Source organism: Delphinapterus leucas, chromosome 15, assembly GCF_059928025.1.
Source record: "Delphinapterus leucas isolate spDelLeu-1000000601 "Yukka" chromosome 15, BTC_Dleu_Yukka2, whole genome shotgun sequence".
Lineage (NCBI taxonomy): Eukaryota > Metazoa > Chordata > Mammalia > Artiodactyla > Monodontidae > Delphinapterus > Delphinapterus leucas.
The window spans coordinates 25,101,482-25,126,404 of record NC_143143.1 but is presented as its reverse complement, the minus strand read 5'-3'; the positions used below and the strand labels follow the sequence as shown (position 1 = coordinate 25,126,404).

General features: G+C 45.7%; 1 protein-coding gene across 3 annotated transcripts in view; it reads left to right on the top strand.

The window, feature by feature from the left end:
* Nucleotides 1-24,923, top strand: part of LOC111163482 (BOS complex subunit NOMO1) — a 52,515-nt gene that overhangs the window by 2,637 nt on the left and 24,955 nt on the right. For all 3 annotated transcript variants that reach the window (XM_022552199.3, XM_089896099.1, XM_089896100.1), the window contains exons 2-15: nucleotides 656-745; nucleotides 2,468-2,513; nucleotides 5,414-5,514; nucleotides 6,206-6,312; nucleotides 8,456-8,528; nucleotides 10,359-10,511; nucleotides 11,621-11,758; nucleotides 12,090-12,179; nucleotides 14,679-14,784; nucleotides 14,976-15,126; nucleotides 19,568-19,742; nucleotides 21,098-21,239; nucleotides 22,262-22,393; nucleotides 23,449-23,585. In XM_022552199.3, coding sequence (XP_022407907.1) covers nucleotides 656-745; nucleotides 2,468-2,513; nucleotides 5,414-5,514; nucleotides 6,206-6,312; nucleotides 8,456-8,528; nucleotides 10,359-10,511; nucleotides 11,621-11,758; nucleotides 12,090-12,179; nucleotides 14,679-14,784; nucleotides 14,976-15,126; nucleotides 19,568-19,742; nucleotides 21,098-21,239; nucleotides 22,262-22,393; nucleotides 23,449-23,585 — 1,641 coding nt within the window. The remainder of the gene's footprint in view (nucleotides 1-655; nucleotides 746-2,467; nucleotides 2,514-5,413; nucleotides 5,515-6,205; nucleotides 6,313-8,455; nucleotides 8,529-10,358; nucleotides 10,512-11,620; nucleotides 11,759-12,089; nucleotides 12,180-14,678; nucleotides 14,785-14,975; nucleotides 15,127-19,567; nucleotides 19,743-21,097; nucleotides 21,240-22,261; nucleotides 22,394-23,448; nucleotides 23,586-24,923) is intronic.

The window sequence follows — 24,923 nt, the reverse complement described above, 5'->3', positions numbered from 1 at the left end:
TTGGGGTAAATAATACAGATCCCTGGCCCTCACCTCAGACCTTCTATTTTAGAAACAGACGTGGGGCTCAGAAATTGCATTTTTTTTAAGGTACTTTACAAAAAATTGAAGTATAGTTGATTTACAGTGTTGTGTTTAGTTCCTGGTGTACAGCAAAGTGATTCAGTTATACATATATATATTCTTTTTCATATTCTTTTCCATTAAGGTTTATTACAGGATATTGAAAATAGACCCCTGTGCTATACAGTAGGACCTGTTTTTTATCCATTCTGTATATAATAGCTTGCATCTGCTAGCCCCAAACTTCCAATCCAACCCGCCCCAGGAATTGCATTTTAACAAGCCCCTTACTAACAGCAAACTTTGAAAATTTGTTTTAGACCCGGAAACAACGTAGAGACAGACACTAAAATAAACTGAAAAACATTGAAAAAATATGACTTTGGGAGATAGTTTCTAACCTGAAAAATATCAAATCACATTATTTTGGGGATACTTGTCTTATTTCCCTCTGTCCTAATGCCTACTGTTAGTAGCTTCATATGGTGGGTCCTCAGCAAATGCATTTTGACTGAATGCATTCAGGTGCATTATATGTAGCTAATTCTCAACAGTGATATTATGACTTCTCTTTTCTTTCCTTCCTTTCTAGATAAAGTTGTACACCAAGCATGGGACTTTGAAATACCAGACAGACTGTGCCCCTAACAATGGTTACTTTATGATCCCCTTGTATGATAAGGTAAGAGGGGAGAGTACTTTAGTCTTTTATGATGGGGAGTTGTCAGTGTGACCCACAGGGCTGCGCTAACTAGGAGAGTGGCTTTCCTACATGTGCAAATACTCATGTTTTGTAAGTTGTAAGTGGAGTATGGTAATTCTGGCCAAATTCTGGCCAAGCTTATGAACTGGTTTGATTGAATGCAGTGATTCTCAATGTCTCCAGGGACATTTGGCAACGTCTGGAGACATTTTTGGTCGTTACAACTGTAAGGGAGGGAGAGTGGTGCAGTTATCTCGTCAGTGGAGGCCAGGAATGGAGCTAAACATCCTGCCATGCTATACGGGACAGACCAAATGTCACCAGTGCCAAGGCTGAGAAACCCTGATCTAATAGAACCCTTTACTTGCAAGCAGCTTAAAATATCGTTAAAAAGAATTATATAAGTAATATGTGAATTCATGAGCTTTGTGAAAAAAATCAAGGTGTTTAGAAGTATATGAAGTAAATTTTATCTTTTATCCCCCAAACCCCCCTCCCTCTATAGTGATAACCTCTGATAAAAGTTTCAGTGTGTATCCTAGCAGATGGCTTTCTCTGTATTTAGAGTTACACAGATATCCACGAATATACATGCATGGACATATATGCAGATACACAAACACATGTGCACATAGATGGGTATCCATGCATACCGGTTCTCCCACCCCTCATTCTCCCCACATTTCAACTTTTTATTTGGAAACATAGATTCACAGGAAGTTGCAAAAGTAGTTAATATACTGTGTAGTTTTGCTTTTGATTAAAAAAAAGATACAAATGGACTCAAACACTAGGCATTGTTCTGCAATGTGATTTTTTTTCCCTGTGGTGATGTTTTGGCACATTTTGGACATCAGCATGTATGGACCTTCCTTTTTTTTTGCGGTACGCAGGCCCGTCACTGTTGTGGCCTCTCCTGTTGTGGAGCACAGGCTCCGGACGCACAGGCTCAGCGGCCATGGCTCACGGGCCCAGCTGCTCCACGGCATGTGGGATCTTTCCAGACGGGGGCACGAACCCATGTCCCCGGCATTGGCAGGCAGACTCTCAGCCACTGCGCCACCAGGGAAGCCCTGAACCTTACTTTTAACGGCTGCACACATGTCAGAGGCAGGCCAAACTAATTTATTCCCAATTTCTCTATAGACACAGAGGCTTTTTCCCAGTTTTTAAAATTATTACTAACCACACAGCAATAAATATTCTTGAACTTACATCTTTATGCACAATACATAAGATTGATTTCTAGAGGTAGACTAGTTGGGTCTTGAAATCTGTTTTTGTTTTTTTTTTAACTATTAAAACATTCTCAAGGAACCCTTCACTCAAGGGTGTATGTAAAATCTAGTTTTAAGAAATGACTTTAGTTTCTGAAGATCTGGCTGACCCTGGCAACCTTAGTCATATGAGGGGTTAACAGGAGACTGGATTAATAGAATGTTTGAAATCAGAAGACCAAGAGCACTGAATACAGAGTCTTTGTGACTCTTTGATGGGTTAAATGGGAGGTTCGGGGGTTGAGATTGCAGCACATGAAAGGAATCAAGAGCTCACTACCATTTACAAGTACAAAGTTTATGCTTGGAATTCCATTTCAGGTGTGAAAATTCTAGATAATAGGCTAGCACTAAACTAAATTAAACTAGTTGAATAGTCATCAGTTCTTAGTCCTTTGCAGTGATTTTTTTTTTCTCCTTGTAGGGAGATTTCATTCTGAAGATTGAGCCTCCTCTAGGGTGGAGTTTTGGTAAGTTAACAAATAGCCAGGTATACTCTGTAAAGGATTAGGTTATATGCTGAATATTAATTTAAATTGACAGAGTGCATAGATTGTTAAAATATTAAGGATTCCTTTCTAGTGTGGAAGAGGGTTTTTTTGGGTTTTTTTTTAACCGCCTTGCCCCTATTACTTTAGAGTAGATTGGATTTACTTTAGACCTACTTTAAGATTTTCTGTCACATTTCTTACAGTTGGCATCTTTTCTTGTACCTCTCAGAAAACTCCACCTTAGCAGCTTCGTTCATTAAGTGTCAGTAGAACTTGATGAATATAGAGGTCAGGAGTGGGGACTTGGTTCCTCTTCCAGGATGGCTTCTTTCGTAGCCCCCTCAGTGTTTTGTTTTGTTTTTTGTTGTTTTTTTTTTTCCCCTCAGTGTTTTTAAAAAAATTTTTTCAGTGAATTAATGGCAACATTAAACATTGTGAGACTTGACATAAAAATCCAGATTTACTTCTCTTAAGAGATCAGAAGATCTGACAACCTTGGGCCTTACCAGCTCTGTGACGACCTTGGACGAGTTACTTCCGCTGGGTTGGCGTCCGTCTTCTCACTAGGGGTCAGGAGAGTAGTAGTACCTGCCTCACAGGCTACTGGAGGATTAATGGACCAGTGTATTTATGTGTTCAGAATCGCTGGCACATAATTGGCAATTAATTAGTAAACACTTAAAAGCAGTCTTTCCGCACACGTACAAACAAAAGCTGCAGACTTTCCTGAGGTGACTGTCTTTTAGCAAAGTCAGAGGAGCGGGAGTGGGCTGGATCAGAAGAAGGGGTCCTGCTGTGACGTGGCTGGTGTTTTTGGAGAGCAGAGCCTTGACGTTTCGGTAGAGGGTGTGTGACCCCAGTTCTGTAGCTTGGGGGGAGACGTGGAGGGCCCAATTGTTCCTACCAGGCCTGCCTGTGTGTTAGAGGGGGAAGAACTGAGTCCCTGCTGTCACAGTGGCAGCGACAGCCAACTCGCATCTGGGCGACAAGCTCTTTCTCAGTTCACGGCCTGGGGTGCCTGGCTGGTGCGGTCCAGAAAAGTGGAGGGGAGTCAAAGCCAATCCACGGCCAGAGAGACGACAAATCGGCCAGAGAGGTCACAGATCGGTGGCTCGCAGGAGTGTTTTGTTTGAATCCCCTCTCTTCTTGTCAGTTCTTTTTCTTTTAATAAGTTTTTAAATTAAATTATAGCATACTTTCAGAAAATTGTACTCATCACAGGGATATCAGGCAATGAATTTTCACAAAACGAACACACTCACGTAACCACCACTTAGATGACAAGACAGAACCTGACCAGCACCCAGAAGTGCCCCATCCCAGGCACTTGCTAATCGCACCGCCCGACCTAAGATTATAGATTATTTTGTCTGTTTTGAACTTCATGTAAATAGAATCGCACAGGGTACGTTTTTGTGCCTGGTTTCTCTCTCTTGACAATTTTCACAGAATTCATCCTTATTATGTGTTAGTATATTAGTTCATTCTACTGCTGTGTGAATATCAAATGATTTACCCCCTCTACTGTTGGTGGACATTTGGGTTGCGCCCCAGTTTTGGCCACTAGGAGCAGTGCTCCTGCGAACATCCTTGTACATATTATGTGGTGCACACATGTCTACATTTCTGTTGAGTATATACCCGGGTGGAATTGCTGGGCGATAGACTTTTTACATGTTCAGCCCTAGTAGAGATTGCCGGACAGCCAAGGTTGATGTCGCAGAACTTTGCTCTACCAGCCGTGTGTAAGAGTTCAGACCTCCACATCCTCTGGCTGTCAGTCTCTTTCATCTTAGCCGTCCTGGTGGTGGAGTGGTGGCCTCGCACTGTACTTTTGATTTGCATTTCCTGATGGTCCATGAGATTGAGCACTTTTTCATATGTTTCCTGGCCATTTGGGTATCCTCTTTTTGTGAGCTGCCTGTTCAAGGTTTTGTCCATTTTTCACTGGTGCTTTCCCCTTTGTGTATGTGCGTCATTCTTCATTTTACCAGAAATTCTCTTGACTGGTCCATTTTTTCCTCTGCTTCTCACTTCACGGTCTTCCGAACCTTTTAAAAACTCAACTTTAACCCCTATTATAATGAACTCTTCAGTTTTTTTTTTTAATTTGACTTAGTTGCTAATATTGAAAAATCAGGACACGGCGCATAAAATCCAGATTTCCAGTTGTTCTTGAGAAGGTGGAAGCTTGGGCAGCGCTGGGTCACGTGGCAGTAGAAGCTGTCCCCCTTTTTCCATTTGCTGCAGTCTGCACTTGGCCAGTCTGCTGACTTCTAATCCACCGGGTTACTATGGACATTGGAGTTTACAGTCCTGGTATAATGTGGCCAAACTCCTGTACTTGGTCAGGAGACAGATGTGGAGCCAGACTTTTGGGGTTGAATTTGGGCTCTGTCCCTCACAAGCTCTGTGATTTTAGGAGATTCTTTAACCTTCCTGTGCCCCACTTTACCCCTCAATCGGCTGCAGATGTTACTACCTACGTCTAAGATAGTTGTCAGGATTAAGTGTACTTAGCTCAGTGCCTGGTATCTGGTGGGCGTGCAGTAATAAAACTCTTTGGCACTCACTGGATTTTCCATGGGACTCTGAGATACAGCTCAGCTGCAAGACTGTTACAAAAGTATATTACACTGTAAACTCTGGTTCCCTTTGGGGTGGGGGAGTGGGTGTCAGGATGTAGGGGTGGGAAGGAGACTTTTCCCTGTCTACCTCCTTGTGCCTTCGGATTTCAAGCCATGTGAGTGGCTCAAAAGTGAATACAGTGACAGTTAAGCAGTTCAATGTGTTTTACGCCGACAGTTTCATCCTGTCCCAGAACTCAGCTTGCTCTTGTGTCCTGTACCCTGTTCCCCCCTCCCCCTGTCATTGGGCAGAGCCAACCACCGTGGAGCTCTACGTGGATGGTGTGAGCGACATCTGCACGAAGGGCGGGGACGTCAACTTCGTGTTCACGGGCTTCTCCGTGAATGGAAAGGTTTGGCATTTGTCACATTCGCTCTGTGGTACATACTGGGTCTTCTCTTACCTTTAAAAAAGCAAGATGTTTTTAAACTGGGGGCTTTGAGCCCACAAGGGACCCACAGATAAGCTTCAAGAGGGCCTGGGAGCTCAATGAAATTGCATGTAAAACGTAGCGGGTGTTTTTAGGGGCCGGGTCTAGGTTGCTGGTCACTCCCCTGTCCGAGTATAGATACCAGGATGGCTTTTTAGAGGGACAGGTTCTCAGGGGAGAGTTCCCCCTCCCTGCACCCAGCAACGTGGTTGAGATGCGCATATTTATTGCCTTCCTTTTCTTCATGGTGGGTTTATTCTCCTTTCCCTCGACCCTGAGAGTGAGGGCCTTTGGTCCCGGCTTTTTGTGTGGGTTTCTTGTTAGAGATGGGGACCCTGGGTATTTAGTCTTTCACAGTGGTTTGTAAAATAATTGTGCATCTTTAATTGAAGGTGTCTTAGAGTCAATGAAACAAGTGTCATTTTACTGTTGCTGTTCCCTCTCCCTGTCCCCAAGCCTCCCTGGGAAGGGTATCCACAATCTCTACCATCTTTTCCAAGGAAACTTGACCCAAAGAAGGTCATGGGCTTCGTGTGGGGAGCAGGATGGACCGTGCGGCTGGGAGGAGGACGTTGCTGCTGGGTGGCTCCTAACTCCTCCGTCTCCATGGCAGGTTCTCAGCAAAGGGCAGCCCCTGGGGCCCGCAGGAGTTCAGGTGTCTCTGAGAAACACAGGCACAGAAGCAAAGATCCAGTCCACAGTCACACAGCCTGGCGGAAAGTGAGTCATGCATGTTACGCCCTGCCCCGAGGCTAGAGCCGGGCCCTGATGTGGGGGGGGCTTTGGATTTAGGGAGACCTGCGTTCGAATCCTGTTTCGGCCTCTTAACTTCAGTCGGGTTCCTGCCCCTCAGGGCCTCAAGTTCCTCATCTGTAAAATGGAAGTCATTTGACCCATTACATCTAGCGTTGATGCAATGATTAAATATGAGATAAATAAAGCAGGGCCTGGCATATGGTAGCCCTTCATTTAATGGTTGGGACTGGCTCTGGAGCCCGACAGCTTGGGTTTGAATCCTGGTTTCCCCATTTGCTAGCTGTCTGCCCCAGAGCAAGTTACTTAACGCCTCTGTGCCTTCGTTTCCTTATTTATAAATGAGGATAATCATGGAACCTACCTCTTAAGGTTATTGAGAAGATTAAATTACGATATTATCGTTTCAAACTGTCTGGCATAGAATATGTGCTTAATAACTTAGCTCAATACAGATTAGCTCAATTACGATTTTTAAAAATCATTTTATCGGGCTTCCCTGGTGGTGCAGTGGTTGAGAGTCCGCCTGCCGATGCAGGGGATACGGGTTCGTGCCCTGGTCCGGGAAGATCCCACATGCCGCGGAGCGGCTGGGCCCGTGAGCCATGGCTGCTGAGCCTGCGTGTCCGGAGCCTGTGCTCCGCGACGGGAGAGGCCGCAGCAGTGAGAGGCCCGCGTACCGCAAAAAAAAAAAAAAATCATTTTATCACTATTACATCACAGTCATTTTGTAGTTGGAACTAACGACTAATTAACCTTGCTGAGTCATATTTAAAGCATTTATGTAATGGATTTATATCGTTGAGTTGTAAATGTTAATAGATATGCCAAGATTAATATCAGAATAGTTCCACCTGATAATGTTGGAAGCATGCATATCACCACTGACTACTTCAATACACAAATATGACTAAACTGCAGAATAGAAGTTTGTAATGAGTCTGTCAAGTACATCATCCAATTTTTAAATGATGATTGTTGAAATTATATTTCAGTTTTGAAAAATACTTATTGATGCCTCTCCAACCCCCTCCCCTGATCTGTAGAGGATCAGAGGAGGGGGTTGAATGTGGGACCTGCATTTTCTCTAGTTTCAGTAATTTGCTGCTGACCGTGCTGGGAAAAGTGACTTGAACTTTCCGAATCACTTTCCAAATCTCTTTCCTGTGCGCTAACTAAACTGACAGTAACATGCAGAACCGGGATGCTATGAACGTGAGGTAGAGGCTGAATCTTACCCAGGCCAGAATCCAGTGGCAGTGTCAACTCTTTTGTAGCAAATTGATTTCCAGGCTCTATCCAGTTATTATAGGCAACATTGGATGTAATAAAATACCACCACAGAAGAAGAAATTGCATGAAATTTTTGGAGTTCATATTGCTGGAATTAGCCCTTTCATGGTCCGATGCTTTGCAAATCTAAAGAGCTAAATGTGTCAGAATCCTGGTAGCGGTGCTTCCATCCTCAGCTCATCCCACTCTGGTCTTGGTTTGTTCACAGCTGCTAGAATAATCTTTGTCAGCTTCTGGTTTCATCACAGTTGCTTTGTGCAAGAACCCAGATTGGCTTCTATTTGTGTCTGATAACAGGTCTTAATAAACTCTGGGGTAGGAGTCAAGCTCATTGTCACCTGCCCTCCCCTAACGCTTAGTGTCATCTTGTGTAAGCGTCCGTCTCAGCTTATTGGGTCTGTCCTCTGTTCTTTATCCACCTCTCGTCCATTCCCACTTCTTCTGCTTTGGATGCTTCCCTTCTCTCCTGTTCATGCCTCTCACGCTGTCAACACACACTTGAATGTTCTGTGACTGATCCTTGCTGAACCACAGGGACTGGTTTTTAGGCCAGAAGTTTCTGGGGTTAAGGGAAACATGAGCCTTCCTTCCCATTAGCACACGACCCCCTCTCCTTGCACACAGCCAGTGCCCAATAAGTGTTGTCTGATGAGGACTTGTACAGCGAAGGATTGAATTTCATTTATGCTCATTTAACTGGCTAAGGGCAAGTTCGTGATAACTCAAACATTATTTTCTTATGCTTCCAGTAGTTGTCCTAAAATTAGAAATGCTCGAGTTGTTGGCAGAAAGTGAAGTGGTATTTTGTATTTCTCAGGTTTGCGTTTTTTAAAGTTCTCCCTGGAGATTACGAAATCCTTGCAACTCATCCAACCTGGCCATTGAAAGAGGTGAGCATTTATTTCAGTTATGTCGATGGCCATGCCAACAGTGTGCTGGTTTGGGGACAAATGTAGAGGTTTTCAATTCCAGGTATGAAATGATTTTATGGTTTTTCTAGAAGTCGATGGAAAAAAACAATGGTGCTGCTGATCAGTTGGGTGGTCCTTACACAGGGAACTCCCTCCAGGTAGCACATGTTGCTTATGTTGGTTTCAGTTTTAGGTAACAACATTGTCATCCTGCTGTGAGATCCGTCTGTTATTAACTGTAGCTATTTTAAGCCAAGTCAACACCAGAAGGACCCGATGAGATTATTTTATTGTTCTTTTTTTAGTCTGTAACAGCAGTCTATAAATATACTTAACAGTTTAGAAACTCTTGTACATGTGCCCAAGGAGAATGTATAAGAATGTTTATTGCAGCTTTGTTTGTAGTAACAGAATACTATAAACAACCTAAATGTCCATTAAGAGGAGAATGGATTGTGGTTTCATCACACAGTAGAATTCTGTATGTCAGCAATAATGAATGAACCAGAGCTATGCATATCAATATGACTGTGCTTAAAAGCATAAAGTTGAAGGGAAAAGGCAAATTGCTGAAGGATAAGGAAATGTGATACCGTTTATATAGTCATTAGAAACACTTATGATAATACCACTTATGGATACATTCACATGTAGAAAATTGTAAAGACGTGAGTGGGAATGGCAAACAGTATATTCATTATGGTACTGATGTTTGTAGAGGGAGGGAGGAAGGGGACGTGGGCATCTGCAAGGGTCTAGAATTGTGTTTCTTCTCTTTTATTCTTTAGCTGGTTGGAACTTATATAGGTGTCCTTTGGTATAGATCCCTATATCTATTTTTTGTTTGACTGAAATAGTTTATAACAAAAGATCAAAAAAGGAAGAAAAATACTAAGCGAGGTTCTGTAATAACTGTGAAGAAACAAATTGAAGTTAAGACTTAAAGAACATTTTGACAGGCTTAGTTTTTATATTAGTTTTGAGGCTGCGTCTCATTTTTTGGCTAAAGAAGCATCAATATTTCAGTTTTTACCTTGTAAGTTTTACGCATTTATAATTGATGATATAGTTTCACACCTAGATATGTCTGTATTCTTTTTATGACTTTGTTTTCAGGATTTTTCTCTTCTGGGCAACATTGAAAAATGTTTCATTTGAAACTCCATAGCTTACACATTATAAATAGAATACATTTTAAGGTTTGCATTGTCTGTTAATTGTATACATAAAGGAATTTGAGTTTATTCATGTAAAATTGTGTTTTAAAGTAAAGCAGGCTGTTAAAAGTCAGGATAATGGCTGCCCTTTGGGGGAGTAGTGACTGGAAATGAGCATGAGGGGAGCTTCTAGGGTGCTGGTTCTGTTCTGTGTCTGGGTGTTGGATGCATGGTGAGTTTGGGAAAATCACTGTGCTGGACGCTGAGACTGTGTGCAGTGTTCCCCATGTGAATTATACTTTGACAAAGAGTTTAAAAATACACACATACCATTAAACATGGAAAAAAATAAAGCATGTTCATTAAAAAAATTGGAACATACAGAAGAGCATAAAGGAGCGGAAGTGGAAAATCTGGAAGGTGGAAAACTGTAAAAGAGGTAAATTGTTACCATCTAGACGAAATCACCATCATCTCCATTTTGCCACAGTTCCCTTCACTTCATTTTGCGAATTAAAAAACAGTTGTTATGGTACTACACGTGCAATTTTGTATGTTGCTTCCCCCCAGTTAATATTTTAGTGTCAGCATGTCCTCGTGTTGTTAAACGCTTTGTGTTTATTCTTTTGGAAGTTGACATCTTCTCTTGTAGGCGAGCACCACTGTACGAGTAACGACCTCCAACGCCAATGCCGCGGGCCCCCTCATAGTGGCTGGCTACAACGTGTCTGGCTCTGTCCGCAGTGACGGGGAACCCATGAAAGGGGTGAAGTTTCTTCTCTTCTCTTCTTTAGTAACCAAAGAGGTAAGCAAAGAAGAGTGAAGAACAAGAGAGATTGTGGGCAGGGCTGGGGGCACGGGGGATCACAGACTAAGAATACACGGTTTCAAATGCAGGTCAGTTTCAGACTAGAAGACAAACGTACGGTTACCAAAGGGGAAAGCGGGAGGTGGGGAGGGATAAATTAGGAGCTTGGGATTAACAGATAAACACACCACTACATATAAAATAGATAAACAGCAAGGTTCTACTGTGTAGCACAGGGCACTATATTCAATATCTTGTAATAAGCTATAATGGTGAAAGAATCTGAAAAAGAATATATATATGTGTAACTGAATCACTTTGCTGTATACCAGAAACTAACTCAACGTTGTAAACCAACTATACTTCAATTTAAAAAAAAGTAAATAAAAAATAAAATGCAGGTCAAGGTTGATTTATAGTTTCAGCATTTAAGAACCTTGTGTTTCTCTGTTGATTCACAAGAAATTGAATGTCTGCACTGGGAGGCAGTGGAATTCAGTGGAAAGTGCACTGGCTTTGAAATCAAACAGACCCAAGTTCAGACAAATCCCAGCTCTGCCTCTGACCAGCTGTGTGAACTTGGGCCACTCCGGTTTCTTACCTGGAGGATGGTGACCATTTTTAACTTTTCAAACTTGAATGTAAAGATTTTATAATCTCCTATGTCCTCTGCTCTGTCCTAGGTTTCAGAAATATATATTTTGTGAAATAAAACTTATACAAGTTTTTTTTTAAATTAATTTATTTATTTATGGCTGTGTTGGGTCTTCGTTTCTGTGCGAGGGCTTTCTCTAGTTGTGGCAAGTGGGGGCCACTCTTCATCGCGGTGCGCGGGCCTCTCACTATCGCGGCCTCTCTTGTTGCGGAGCACAGGCTCCAGACGCGCAGGCTTAGTAATTGTGGCTCACGGGCCCAGTTGCTCCGTGGCATGTGGCATCTTCCCAGACCAGGGCTCAAACCCGTGTCCCCTGCATTGGCAGGCAGATTCTCAACCACTGGGCCACCAGGGAAGCCCCTACAAGTATTTTTAAAGCATGGCTATTTGATAATAATCAGAACATGTAAGTGGAAAAGGAAGTCATTTTGGGTTTTTTCTCCTGGCCTAGGATGTCCTGGGCTGCAACATCTCCCCAGTGCCTGGGTTCCAACCCCAAGACGAGAGTCTGGTGTATTTGTGCCACACGGTCTCCAAAGAAGACGGCTCCTTCTCCTTCTCTTCGTTGCCGAGTGGAGGCTATACTGTGGTGAGTGAAGTCGACTTCCGTTCTGTTTATGTTTGGGACACATATCAATGGGAAAAGTCAGTGCCATTTGGATATCAAAGGACTGAATGGTTGGCCTGCAGTTCCATAAACATTTTATTTAGCAGTTACTGAAGATGTAACTCTGTCCCCTCAGTAACAGCTGGGAATAGTGCAAGTCTTTCTCTTGCACAAATCTGAAACAGTTATGATTAATAGTGTCTCTTTGCCTGCTTTGAACCCCTAGTTATTTGTGGGCTGCTGGATTGAGTGTTAATATTGATGGTTGAATCATGTTATTGGCTCTTGGTAATTAACCGACTTTTTCTTCCAGATTCCATTCTATAGAGGGGAGAGGATTACCTTTGACGTTGCTCCTTCTAGACTTGACTTTACAGTGGAACATGACAGCCTGAAAATTGAGGTAAGGCCTCTCTGTTGGAGTTCCCATCCCTGGGCACAGGTGTTGCAAATGTGTTAAAAAAAATCAGTTTATCTAGAAGTACTGTTGGAAAAAAACAGAATGTTGTACTCTCTTCCACTTCATTCTGGGATCCACTAGATCCTTCACCTCTCTCACATAATGTCTTTATCTTAGAGAATTAGAGCCCTATTTACATCTACTTCATTCAATGAAATATATTTACCAAGTGTCAATGACATATATTTTAGGTACTGTTCTAGCGATGGGCATATAGCAGTGACCCAAAGAGGCAAAAGTTCCTGTTTTTGTGGAATTCATGTTCTAATGGCAGAAAGAGACAATATACTTAAAAATAAGTAAATAAGAAAGTATATGAGAAAGTCTTTGTTCTTTAGAAACATAAAGCAAGAAAGGAGATTATATAGTTTCAAGGTTAAGATAGGGTTGAGGTCTCATAGGTTGTTCTTGGGAAGGCCTTAGGGTGAAGGTGACTTTTGAGTAACAACCTGAAGGGGAAGAGGCAACGAACTGTACTTACATCTGTGGGAAGAGTGTTTAAGACAGGGAATGGCAGGTGCAAAGGTCCTGAGGCAGGAGTGTGGCCAAAAGGTTTAGGGAACCCCAGAAAGGCCAGGGTGGCTGGAATGGAGCAAGTGAAGAAGGGAGGAAGAGGAGAGAGTGTCAGAGAGATGGTCGGGTAGGTTGTGCAGGTCCTGGTGGGCCATTCTGGATAACAGTTGGCACCACTGAAAGGTTCTGAGCAGAAGAAGAGGTGTGTCCCCTCCAGCTGCCATGTTGAGAAGAGTCTGCAAGGGGCAAGGTGGAAGTGAGGGACCAGTTGAATAGGTGAGAGCTGACAGAGCCCGCAGTGGAATGACAGGTGGGGTGATGGATGGGGTGATACAGGCCCTAAAATAGATGGTAAATGTGTTTTTCATCATAGTTCTATCTTTAATTACAGACATAGAAAATGGTTACTGTAGAAAATTTGCTAGATAGAGCAGATCCCCAAAGAAAACAGCAGTCTTTCATAAGTGGACCACCCAGTGTTACAGTTATTGAAAAAATTAAATTTAATCGTTTTATTTTAATGTTACATTAGAAAGTACTGTGTTAAAGTAGCTTAAACTGGTGGGAGCTAGCTTTTAGGTCACATTCTCAGTGGGGGTCTCACTCTGCCTTTTAAGATTCAGTAAAGCATTTGACTGTAGTGCTGTGCCCTGGAAGGGGGGTGGAAGGGTGAAGGTCAAGTCCTTCGTGCTTCAAGGGGCTTGCACAGAAGGATGGGGGCAGGTGAGTGGGGAAAGACATTTCCCAGATCACAACCAAATGCAAGGTTTTAAACAGACATGAATGGAATTTCAGGGAGTGGCTTGTAAGCTGTATGAGGTCGGGACCGTTGAGTCTTATTCCTTACTGTATTCCTAACAGGTGATTTAGTGCCAGGTACATGGTAGGTGCCTAATAAAAGTGATTGTTGAGTGAATATGTAATTTAATAGGTGGGTTAACCACATCTTTTTAGAAGGATCAAGAAGAGCTACCTGGGCTTCCCTGGTGGCGCAGTGGTTGAGAGTCCGCCTGCCGATGCAGGGGACACGGGTTTGTTCCCCGGTCCGGGAGGATCCCACATGCCGTGGAGTGGCTGGGCCCGTGAGCCTTGGCCGCTGAGCCTGCGCATCCGGAGCCTGTGCTCCACAGCGGGAGAGGCCACAGCGGTGAGAGGCCTGTGTACCGCAAAAAAAAAAAAAAAAAAAAAAGAAGAAGAAGAGCTACCTGACTAAAGAGGAAGCCATTTTATTTTCTTAGAGCTCAAATGCTGTTGCATATATGCGTGCATGCATGCATCCATCCATTCATTCAGGAGTCATTTATTGAGTGCCTACTGTGTAGCAGGTGACTGAGTCAGAAAAGGTCCCTATCTTCATGAAGCTCACATTCTAGTGGGAGGTAGACAAACTAAAAGAAATCAAACAAGGACATACCAGATATTGGGGAGGTTTTTGCTGAAGCCTAGAAAGTAGGTTAGTGTGATGGACAGTAACTGGCTGGGGCGTGAGGCAGGGGCTCCCGAGAGAGGGTAGTTAGAGCATCTCAGAGGTGGTGACAGTTTGAGCTAAACCTGAAGGACGAGAAGGGGCGGCCTCTCCCCCGTCCTCTGCAGGTGTGGGAGGAGATCCAGGCTGAGGGAGCAGCTGGTGTGAAAGCCCCTCGTGGGGGAAGCATGCAGGAACCCAAGATCAGGGTGGCTGGAGCCCAGCTGAGTGCAGAGAGCCAAGCCCTGGCCCTCACAAGTGAAGAGGGCCCAGACACGTAAACCAAGCGGAAGACAAGACGTGGGAAGGGGCTGCGGGTGGGTGAGCTGGGAGGGAGCTGGCTGGCACGGGGCACCAGGAGAAGGCAGCGTAGGCAGGGGTGCTGAGCGGCGGCGTGAGGGGCATGAGGGGGGCTTCTGCGGCTCAAGAACATGACAGCCTCCTCCCTGTTCTTCATCTTCTAGCCTGTGTTCCACGTCATGGGATTCTCTGTCACTGGGAGGGTCTTGAACGGACCTGAAGGAGAGGGTGTCCCGGACGCGGTGGTCACCCTGAACAACCAGATCAAAGGTGGGCAGACACGTTGGGCCCTGGCCTGTTTGTCTGGGCTGGGTTTTGCTCACAGAGAGGAATGGAAAGGAAAGAAAATCTTAACGACTCTATGAAAACATGCCAGCTTTTGGTCTCGAGTATCCCTGTGTAGATGAGGGCTACACAGTTGTTTTTGTCTCATCCTTTGTTGGCCTGTTTTTGTTTTACAGTCAAAACAAAAGCCGATGGCTCGTTCCGTCTGGAGAACATAACGACCGGGACGTACACCATCCACGCCCAGAAGGAGCACCTCTACTTTGAAACCGTCTCAATCAAAATCGCACCCAACACGCCTCAGCTGGCTGACATCATCGCCACAGGGTAAGGTGGGCGTGCGGGGCCTGGAAGCGCCGGTGCTTACGTTGGCGGCCAGCGGAGGACAAGACCACCTTCTATCTGACCGTGTGTTTCTGCCAAGGGTCCACATCCAGTCTCAGACACCTATGGAGAAACTCAGGCTGGCTTCTTTAGAAAGATCAGAGCTAAGTGTTATAAACTGAAGGTGCTTAACTGTTAGCTGCTTCAAGAAAGTCATCTTGCTTCAAAGTTAAAATGGGTTCAAGTTAGGAGAAGATCTGTTACGTCTGACTTCACATCTGTGAGGCCTGCCTTGGCTTCACTGGAAGATAATGTAGTTGGTTGAGAACGTTTGCTGTAAGATGCTTCGGGTCGTTGTCACAGTTCTTCCCACTTTGTACTTATTGTGAGTTGTGAGGGGATATCCCGTGGTTGAATTCCTGTAGTTTTACCAAGTAGTGACAGTGCCTAGTGCAGAGAACCCTGGCCTTGGAGTCAGAGTTTGGGTCTTTCTCTTATCCGTGTGTCACCTATAGAATGGGGAGGCTGCCATCCCTCCTTGGCAATAGGTGCTCACTAAACAGTAACTTAACAGGGTGGGGATTGGTGAGCAGGGTCTGCGTGGAGAGAAGCCTCTCAGGGCAGCGCGGTGCGGATGGGGGCATAGCACTTGGTGTTGCTGGAGTGTAAAGTGCTGGGTGGATGAAGGGGGCAGATGTCAGAGGGCCTCCTCACTCCCTGTTGGAAGACGGGGATTTTCTCCACCGGGGAGAAAAGTCAAGGGGCCGGTGAACGGTGTGAGCACGGAGGTAACGTGGTTAGATTTTTGTCTTCAGTGAGACACTGTGGTGCCGCGGCTGGGGGGAAGGCCTCGAAGGGGACAGGAGAGGGTGCGGGAGGCCTGAAAGCAGAGTTGACGAGGGCCTGTCTTATGGGGAAGTCAGGGACAGATCGGGAAGATGTCTCAGGGTTCCCAGCCTAGAGGCAGGATGGCTGTGGACGGGGAGAGGAGCCTGTCGGGGATGAAGCTTCAGTTTTGGCCGCGGCGGTCCATAGGCCCACTAGGTGGCGCTCTCCACCACGTGCTTGGATAGATTGTAAATCGGGAAGACTCGGCCGCAGGTAGCAGCCGGAACCTCGAATGTGTAAGAGCAGGTAGAAGTGGATCAGTGGACCGGAAATAGAATGTCAGCCTTCGAGGGGTGGCCTTAGGAGAACCTGGGGCGGGGGTTTAGGTGTGACCTCCCGACGGTCTCGGAGGTCCAGAGCTGAGCCCTGAAGGCATGCTTTATTGGCTTGGTCGCTGAGGAGGTGACCGTTGTCTGTAGGCAGGTGGGGGGGTCCGGGTCCGGGGTTCAGTGTTGAAAGGCAGGTGAGGAAGCAGAGCACCCGTGGAGCCTGCTGCCGTGTGTGCCGTGGTGGAGCCTCAGGAAGTGACTCCTGGGCTGCAGTTCTCCCTGCTTCCCTCATAAACAGTTCTGAGCAGCGACTCCAGGTGAGCCACCATGATAAGTGCTGGGTGTGTACAGGGAACCAGGCTAACGTCACAAAGGCAGGGGTCCAGGAGACAGACTGAAGACGAGAAGTCAGTGACGGTAAGTTGGGGTGGGTGTGTAGGAAGAGCTCGGGGACTCCGAGGGGACTTCGTTTAGGTGGGGCACTGTGGAAACTGAGACCTTTGGGAGGACCGAAAGGTAGCCGAGTGGAGGGCTTGGCAGGCAGAGGGGACAGCGTGTGCCCGGGCCTGGAGGGGACAGAGGAGCTCTGGGGTCGGGGTGGGGACAGCCAGCGTGGCTGGGGGCGATGGTGAGGCTGGAGGGCCACGTGGCCTTGTAGCCATCTTGTGGGGATGGGCTTCTCCCCAAGTGAAGTGGGAAACCATTGATGAGTTTTCATCAAGGGAGCCGCGTGGATCAGGGCATTTTGGAAAGTTTTGGGGTTTTTTTGTCTTTTTTTTCCTCCCGACTGCTGTGTGAAGAGTGGATTGGAGGAAAGCCAGAGTATAAGTGGAGGGCGTAGATGGGAGGTGTGACAGTTGTCTGGAGGAGATGGTGACCGGTGGGACCTGGGACCCTGCTGGTGGGGGAGGGAGGAGGCGTAGGTGGATTTGATGAGTGATATGGAGGCTTTGTGCATCAGAGCCCAGGTTTCCTATTTGAGCATCCAGGTAGATTGAGGAGGTGCCATTCATGGAGATGAGAAAACGTAATTTAATTTTATATTTATTTTCTTCTTTAAAGTGGAATATTTGGGTCAAAGAAAGAGAAACAACATTTGTTGAGCGTAATTGGAAAAATTCATCATTTTCCTTTTGGTCCGTTTGCCTTTTAATTCATTGATATTTCTTACTCTTTCTGTTTTTCCCTTTTAAAAAAATTATTTGCTAATTTATTTGAAAATCAAACTCTGACTTCTGTCTAAATGGCAACGAGAATATAGTTGTCTTACGATGCACCAAAATTACTGATTTCTCTTCATTAATGTATTAAATCCTGATGAAATAATTTATTGACACATCAATTTTAAGAGCTTCAGTATAACAAAACACTGTCTTACTGGCTTTTTAGTTCTTTTTCTAAACTAAAACAATATATATTTGAGGTTTAGGGTAATTGGACACTTATCTTTAATTGAGAGTACGAGCTGAAACTGATTGTATGGTTAAAATATTTAAAACTTAGGCAAAGAGGTTTAACTTGGAATGAATAAGGGGACTTGCCCCCCGACATGGGCACAAATGAAGGGAATATGGAAGGTCCTTGAGAATAATTCTATCAGTAGTCCCTTCCTATCCATTTTCTCTGATAGTACACAGTAGGGAACCAAAAGGCAAACCTTTGAATCTAGATCAGGGGCTGGCACACTTTGTCAAGGACCAGAGAATAAATATTTCAGACTTCATGGGCTGATAAGGTCTCTGTGACGAAACACGCTACAGACAGTTCATAAATGAACGGGCTTGGCTGTGTTCCAGGAAAACTTTATGTGTGGACACTGACGTCATAGTAGCATGTTGTTTATTATGTCATGAAATAATCTTTTGATTTTTTTTTTTCCCCTTTAAAAGTGTGAAAACCATCTTCGCTCACGGTCCCTCCCGAAACAGGTGGCTGCTATGACTTGGCCCGTGGGCTGTGGCGTCTTGCCCCTCCCTCACTGTCCAGCCTGAGCCCCCATGGCCAGGCTGGTCACATCCCTTTAGGGAGATGGCTGTGCTCTCCTTCGCTCCCAGACTTCACACACACAGCGTTCCACCGCCTTCTTGTTCCTTCTGCTGTTTGTTCTTTGCAGCATAGTGGGTGTGCCAGCATTTAGTGCACCCCATAATTATCCAGCGCTAAATCTGGCATTTTTTATTTTCCTTCTGTCAAAAGGCACAACTGATTTTTTATCTAAAGTGATTCTCTTTAAGATTAGAAAATATTATCTTTAGGCAGTTGAAGAAGCGATTGTGGCCTCCAGCTGTGGGACATTATTACACTTAAACGCACCAACTGTCTAAAAATGAAGACGGTCACTCCACGGATGCCGGGCTTCGTTGGTGTTTATTAGTGAGCAGATGTGCCTTTCATGTGCTTCTGGAGGTGTGCCTTGTAGCACTTTACACACTGCTCATTGCAGTCTCCAGTCTGAGCTATTACCTTAATAGGGCTTTTCACTTATAAGTTGCTTCTGTGGCTCCTAGCTCCTAAAGAGTTCAGTTTTAGCGCTGCATTTTTGTTTAACTTAATTACCTTTACTATTCAGATCTCTCAGATTGCTTTTATCTGTGCATTATATATAATCACAGGCAAGGAAGGCGTCTTTGATAACCCTGCCTTGTTTTATCCCCTGGGTAATACCACACTTTCATAGGCAGCTTACAGCTCTTGCTTTTTTTTTTTTTTGCCGTACGCAGGCCTCTCACTGCTGTGGCCTCTCCCATTGCAGAGCACAGGCTCCAGACGCACAGGCTCAGGGGCCAGGCTCACGGGCCTAGCAGCTCCGCGGCATGTGGGATCTTCCCGGACCGGGGCACGAACTCGTGTCCCCTGTATCGGCAGGCGGACTCTCAACCACTGCGCTACCAGGGAAGCCCAGCTCTTGCTTTTAAGGACTAGTCCACATTCTCAGTTCGAGGCTGCTCCACCATCCACGACCCAATTATCTGAAGCATTTTTATCATCCACAGATTGTTTGAAAATTGCCTCTGCAGTGGGAGATGGCCAGATGTCACCCAGAACATACAAACAGCCCTGCCCCGGGCCCTCGCTCTGCCTTTTCCTTATGCAGAAAGAGGTCCAATCTTCTTTCTAAAGGTTGCTTTTAAAACTGGAGTCATTTTGGCTACATTCCTGTCTCTTCATTAAGATCATACTAGTCTTAGGGACGAGGGCTGAAAGAGGGATGCATGGTTTGGGTTGCTAAGCACCTTTCCTGTGATAATTGAGTTCTCATGCTGGAATGAACGGTCCCCTTGTTGCAGGTTCAGTGTCTGTGGCCAGATATCAATCATTCGCTTCCCCGACACTATCAAGCAGATGAGTAAATACAAAGTTGTCCTGTCCTCTCAAGACAAGGACAAGTCTTTGGTCACCGTGGAGATGGATGCTCAGGGATCATTCTGTTTTAAAGCAAAACCAGGGACCTACAAAGTCCAGGTATGACGAGTTTTGTTCTATTTAAGATATTTGAAAAAAACACCAATGATTTAAAAAGGGTTATTTTAAAATGGGGTTAGAGAAGGAGCATTTCCATTCCCAGCTTCTTATTTTGAAATCTTTACATTCCTGCATGTCACAGTTAGTAGAGCAGACAGGCAGCTGGTTCGAAGGTGACGCAACAGGCCTTTCTCTTTTCCAGTCCTGATGTTTATTAGGGATTAGTATCAGGCTGCCAGTCATGCCTCCACCTTCTCAGGCTTCTGGCTGCTGTTGAATATCCACGGGTCCCCAAAGGAGATCGCAGTGAACTCTTTATTCATGGCAGCTCAGTAACATCCACAGAGCATGGCTTCTGGACCCTGAGGCCAAACAGAGCTTCCCTTTTCCTGCCTTGCTGTAAATTGAAGACGCTGGGCAGGCACCACCTAATTTCTCCATCCAGGCAGGTGGAGAAGCAGGGGAGACCCTGGCTTGTAGTCTCACCGCCAGGGTGAAAGCCTGAGCACTGGTGGAGGCAGTGGGCAAGAGATGAGACAGAAGCGGAGGTCAGGCCACCGGCCCCGTGGGGTCTCAGGCTCTCACCCGTCAAGTCAGCTGCTCCCTGGGGAAGAGCAGGGGAGGGGACTGGGAAGGGTCCTTCTAAGACTTTGCTCCCCTGTAGGGCCAGTGGGATCCCCCCCCCCCCCGCCGCTAAGGAGATGGGGTGGGCGCACAGCCTTGCCCCTGCTTCCACGAACAGCATACTGTGTGGGTAGGCAGCTCCTTTACCAGCCAGCCAGTGTCTTGTGACGTTGGCCACACGGACAAGCCTTTAGAGGCCCTTTCAGAGGCATAATCAGGCCCTTTTCCAGGGAAGGGCAATTCCAGAATGTGACCTCTACCAGGGATGAAGAAGGCGAGCACCGCCTCCTCTCCCAGTCCCTCTTGTGAACTTGACAAAGGCACACAGAAATGAGGGAAGAAGAAATGGCCCAGTTCCACTGTTGGTCATCCACGTGGCCTCCACAAGTTCACAGCTTGTGTCACGAGTGACCTCAAGCCAGAATCAGGTTCTGGGATTTCGTATGGTTTCCACCTGGGTGCACATGATCAATGACCGCTTTGCGTGCCCTGATACGCTTCTGTGTACACCTGGCGCTGCTGAAGGCTAGTGCTTTATGTCTGCCTAGAAATATGTTTTCTTCACACCGGCTGTATGCAGATTTGTTGTGATTATAAAACTAGGCCTAGGAATGATCCTTCGTCCTACAGAATCCGTTTAGCCTTGGGCCCAGGTGGATGTTCTGGTGCCACGTCGGCCAGGGAGCAGCGGCCCTGATGCAGCCGCTGACCTTGTTCTGTGTGTCCCACAGGTGATGGTTCCTGAGGCGGAGACCAGAGCGGGGCTGATGTTGAAGCCTCAGATGCTGCTTCTGGCTGTGACTGACAGGCCTGTGATGGACGTGGCCTTCGTGCAGTTTTTGGCATCGGTTTCAGGGAAAGTCTCTTGTTTGGGTAAGATGTCAATTGAAAGCAAGAACAGATAGGTTCAAAGAAGTAAGTGGGGAGAGGTGGGATTTTGGTGAGCTTTTCCTCACTGGGCGGCATTGAAGGTAAAAGCAGAAGCTGCTCCAGGGGAGTGGTGTGTGTCTGAGAGTCTGTGTCGTGTGCAGTTCTTTCTGAATAATTGCCACAAACACCATATCATTTCTCTTTGAGTAATGCTGCCTTGGCTTCCAGAAGAACATGTGGGTTTCTTTTTATTGCCCTCTGACTCTGAAAGGAAGATGGTAGTTGGGCCCAGGTTTCCATCCCAGCTCTGTCACTTACCACTGTGAGACTGTAAGCATGTACTTGCCCAGCCTCTGTTTTTCTTCTGTAAAATGGGAATACTACTGCTCTCGGGGTTTTAATGAGGCTTAAATGCGGTCATGTCAAGAGGGAGTGTAGCACAGTGGTTAAGATCTTAGACTCTGGAACCAGACCGCATGGGCTTGAACCTTTGCTGTGTGACCTGGGGTAAGTTACTTAACCTCTCTGTGCTTTGAGTCCCTCATCTGTAATGTAGAGATGTTAATGGTACCTACCTCACAGGGTAGTTGTGAGGATCAAATGAGTTACTGTATGTATAGCCGTTGGAAGTACCTGGAACACAGCAAGAGCCATATAAATCTTTGCCATTATTAGTAATATTACTATGATGATGATAAAGGGCCCAGTTCTATACCTGGTATGAAGTGGATTTTCAATAAAGTTTCATCACCTTTGTCTATTTTTCTCTTGCTCCTGTTGATGCTCCATAGATATTACTTCCCCTAATGCAATAATTGCTGGGTGGCTTCATTGTTTGGTACCGATGACAAGCATAGGGGGAGACTTCCTAGAATCAAGTAGATGCATGTTAGCTTTGAAGGAACCTCCTGGCACTGTCCTTCAGGAGCAGAGGGATGGGAAGCAGCACACAGAGATTGAGGGTTCGAACGGGTGCTATGGTTCACAAGGCAGTCAAGTGAGGCCCCCGCATCTTTTCTCTGCAGACACCTGCGGTGACCTGCTGGTGACCCTGCAGTCCCTGAGCCGCCAGGGCGAGAAGCGAAGCCTCCAGCTCTCCGGCAAGGTCAACTCGATGACTTTCACGTTTGACAGCGTGTTGCCCGGAAAATACAAAAGTAAGAACCGAAGGCAGCACTTCCTGTCTTTCTAAACTTTCTAGAAACCTGCTCTCAAGTTGCATCCCAGCTGTACAGTTGTACTTGTTTAACTCTTCTTTACCCCTTGACCTTGAATGTGCATTATTTAGCCTTGGGCAGTAATGCAGAAGTCGAGGCTTTATGAGCTAACTGCCGCCTCATCAGGATGACCCACACGCTTCTTCTCATGCCATTTTATTTCTAAATGCCGGAAAAGAGTGTGAAATAATTACACGGACGTGTTCTACCACTTAGCAGCTGTGTGAGCGAGGCAGCTTACTTGATCTCCCTGAGACTCAGTTTCCCCTTCTGAAATAGGAGTCATAGAACCTTTCTGCAGAATGTAGGACTCATGAAATCCAGTATGTGAAGCCCCTTGCACAGGGCCTGGGAAGCAGAAGGTGCTGGCGAATGTTGTTTCTCTTTTCTCCGCCTTTCTTGAGAAGCTCCCATTGCTTGTATTTTTGCTCTGTCAGAGTTTAGCTGGGAGCTGCTGGCAGTGAATGGCTTATAAAGTAGGCTGATTTTTCTGGGGAATTATATTTTCTATTATGTCAGGTGTTGGCAAACTATGAGCTGAGGGCGACTGCCTGTTCTTATGAATAAAGTTTTATTGGAACACAGCCACGCCCACTTGTTTGTTTATCGTCTGTGGCTGCTTGTGTGCTGCAGAGGCAGAGTTGAATAGTTGAGACCATGTGGCCCGCAAAGGTGAAAATATTTACTCTTTCACACCTTACAGAAAAAGTTTGCCAATCCCTGAATGTCTTACTTGTAGTCTGCTCTTAGGCCCAGTTGAATTTCTTTCTTGGTGATTTTAATGGCCATTGGTTTCAGTTTTTCTTTAGCAGTTACTTATTCCCAGTGTGATTAGCTCTATGTGTATACTGACACACACACACACACATACATATTTGTTGGTATGTATGTGTATAGAGGCTCACACATAGAATTCATTAGCACTGTTTTTCTGGGGGCATTCAGGGAGGCGGTGTGCTCTGTTCCCACGTGGGTGTGTGTTGTGTCCTTTGCAGTCAGCATCCTGCATGAAGATTGGTGCTGGAAGAACAAGAGTCTAGAGGTGGAGGTTCTGGAGGACGATGTGTCAGCGATTGAGTTCAGGCAGACGGGCTATATGCTGAGATGCTCCCTGTCTCACGCCATCACTCTGGTAAGCGGAGCTTCTGAGGATTCTCTTATGTGGAATGACACTCGCCTTTTAGAGAGCGAGAAGAACTAGCACGCTAAGAGTATTATCAGCATAGATAGTCAAGGCAGATTCCCTTTTCTGCCCCTCGACTCACCCACCTGTTACGGAAAGCACCATGAGGAAGCATTTTAAGTCCCTTAGTGGAAAGAAGCCTTTGTTTGGGAGATTTCCTTGTCCTGGCTCCACATTAAATTTTAACTTTGACTAGTGATTTGGGGAAGCTGTTGCCGTAGTGCAAAGCATGTGGGCTCTGTAGCATCGGGCAAGTTCATTTAGTGTTTGTGAGCCTCAGTTTTCTCCTCTAAAATTGAGATCATAATACTCACTCCCCAGGGGCATGGTAAGGTTTAAGTAACCCTCTTACGTATTTGAAGTTTTCCTGGCCATACACTGCTATTGTTTATGAACAGGTGCAGCTGAGGACAGAGTTGGTTATTCTCTTGTAGTCACTGAAGCTGGATTGGCAGTGTACGCAGTGGATTTCAGGAAAGGGAGCACCTGTGTACACCTATGTAGACCCAGTCATGAACTTTATATAATTTTTTGACTTCCAGCAATGGCAGATGTCACTGTAAGGTCCCAGTGGAGAAACGGAGGCAAATGGCAATTAAGTGGCCACTTATATTAGACACCAGAGGCAGTGAGACTGGTGTCTCCAACACCAGTTGAATGCTCTAACCGCTTAACTGCAAGTGCTCAACAAACAGTTTTGTTATGAGAGATGGGTTGATTAATATCCAGTTGAGAATAAGTAATAGACATTTAGGAAACCATCCCTTCCCTTAAACCCTCCAGTGGATTTCCATTTCCCTTAGACGGAGATCCATCTTCCTTAACAGTGGCCAGCCCTTCGTTAACTTGTACCTTACCCCTTACCCCTCTCCCCTTCACTCACTGGGCCATGGCATACTGGCCGCCTCGGCCAGTTCCACACCAAGCTCGGTCCCTTCTCTGGGCCTTTGCACATACTCTTCTCTGCCTGGAATGACGTGTCTTCTGCACAGTTGAGTGTATTTGCTTTTTCTCATCACTCAGGCTGCAGCCCCAATGTTACCTGCTCAGGAGGGGTCTGTTCTGAGGCCAAGCTGAACAGGCCTCTGCGGTGGTCCCTCCCTATCCTGCTCCCTGTTTATTTCTCTGTAAGCTCTGTTACTTCCTAGCTGAAATCTACTGACTTCTTTGTTGACTACCTGGGTTTTCTCTCTTCCTATATCAGAATGTAAGCCTCCCTGAAAACAAGAGCCACGGCAGCAACCAAGGCCCAGCCTTGAGTCTGCCGCATAGCAGGTGCTCAATAAA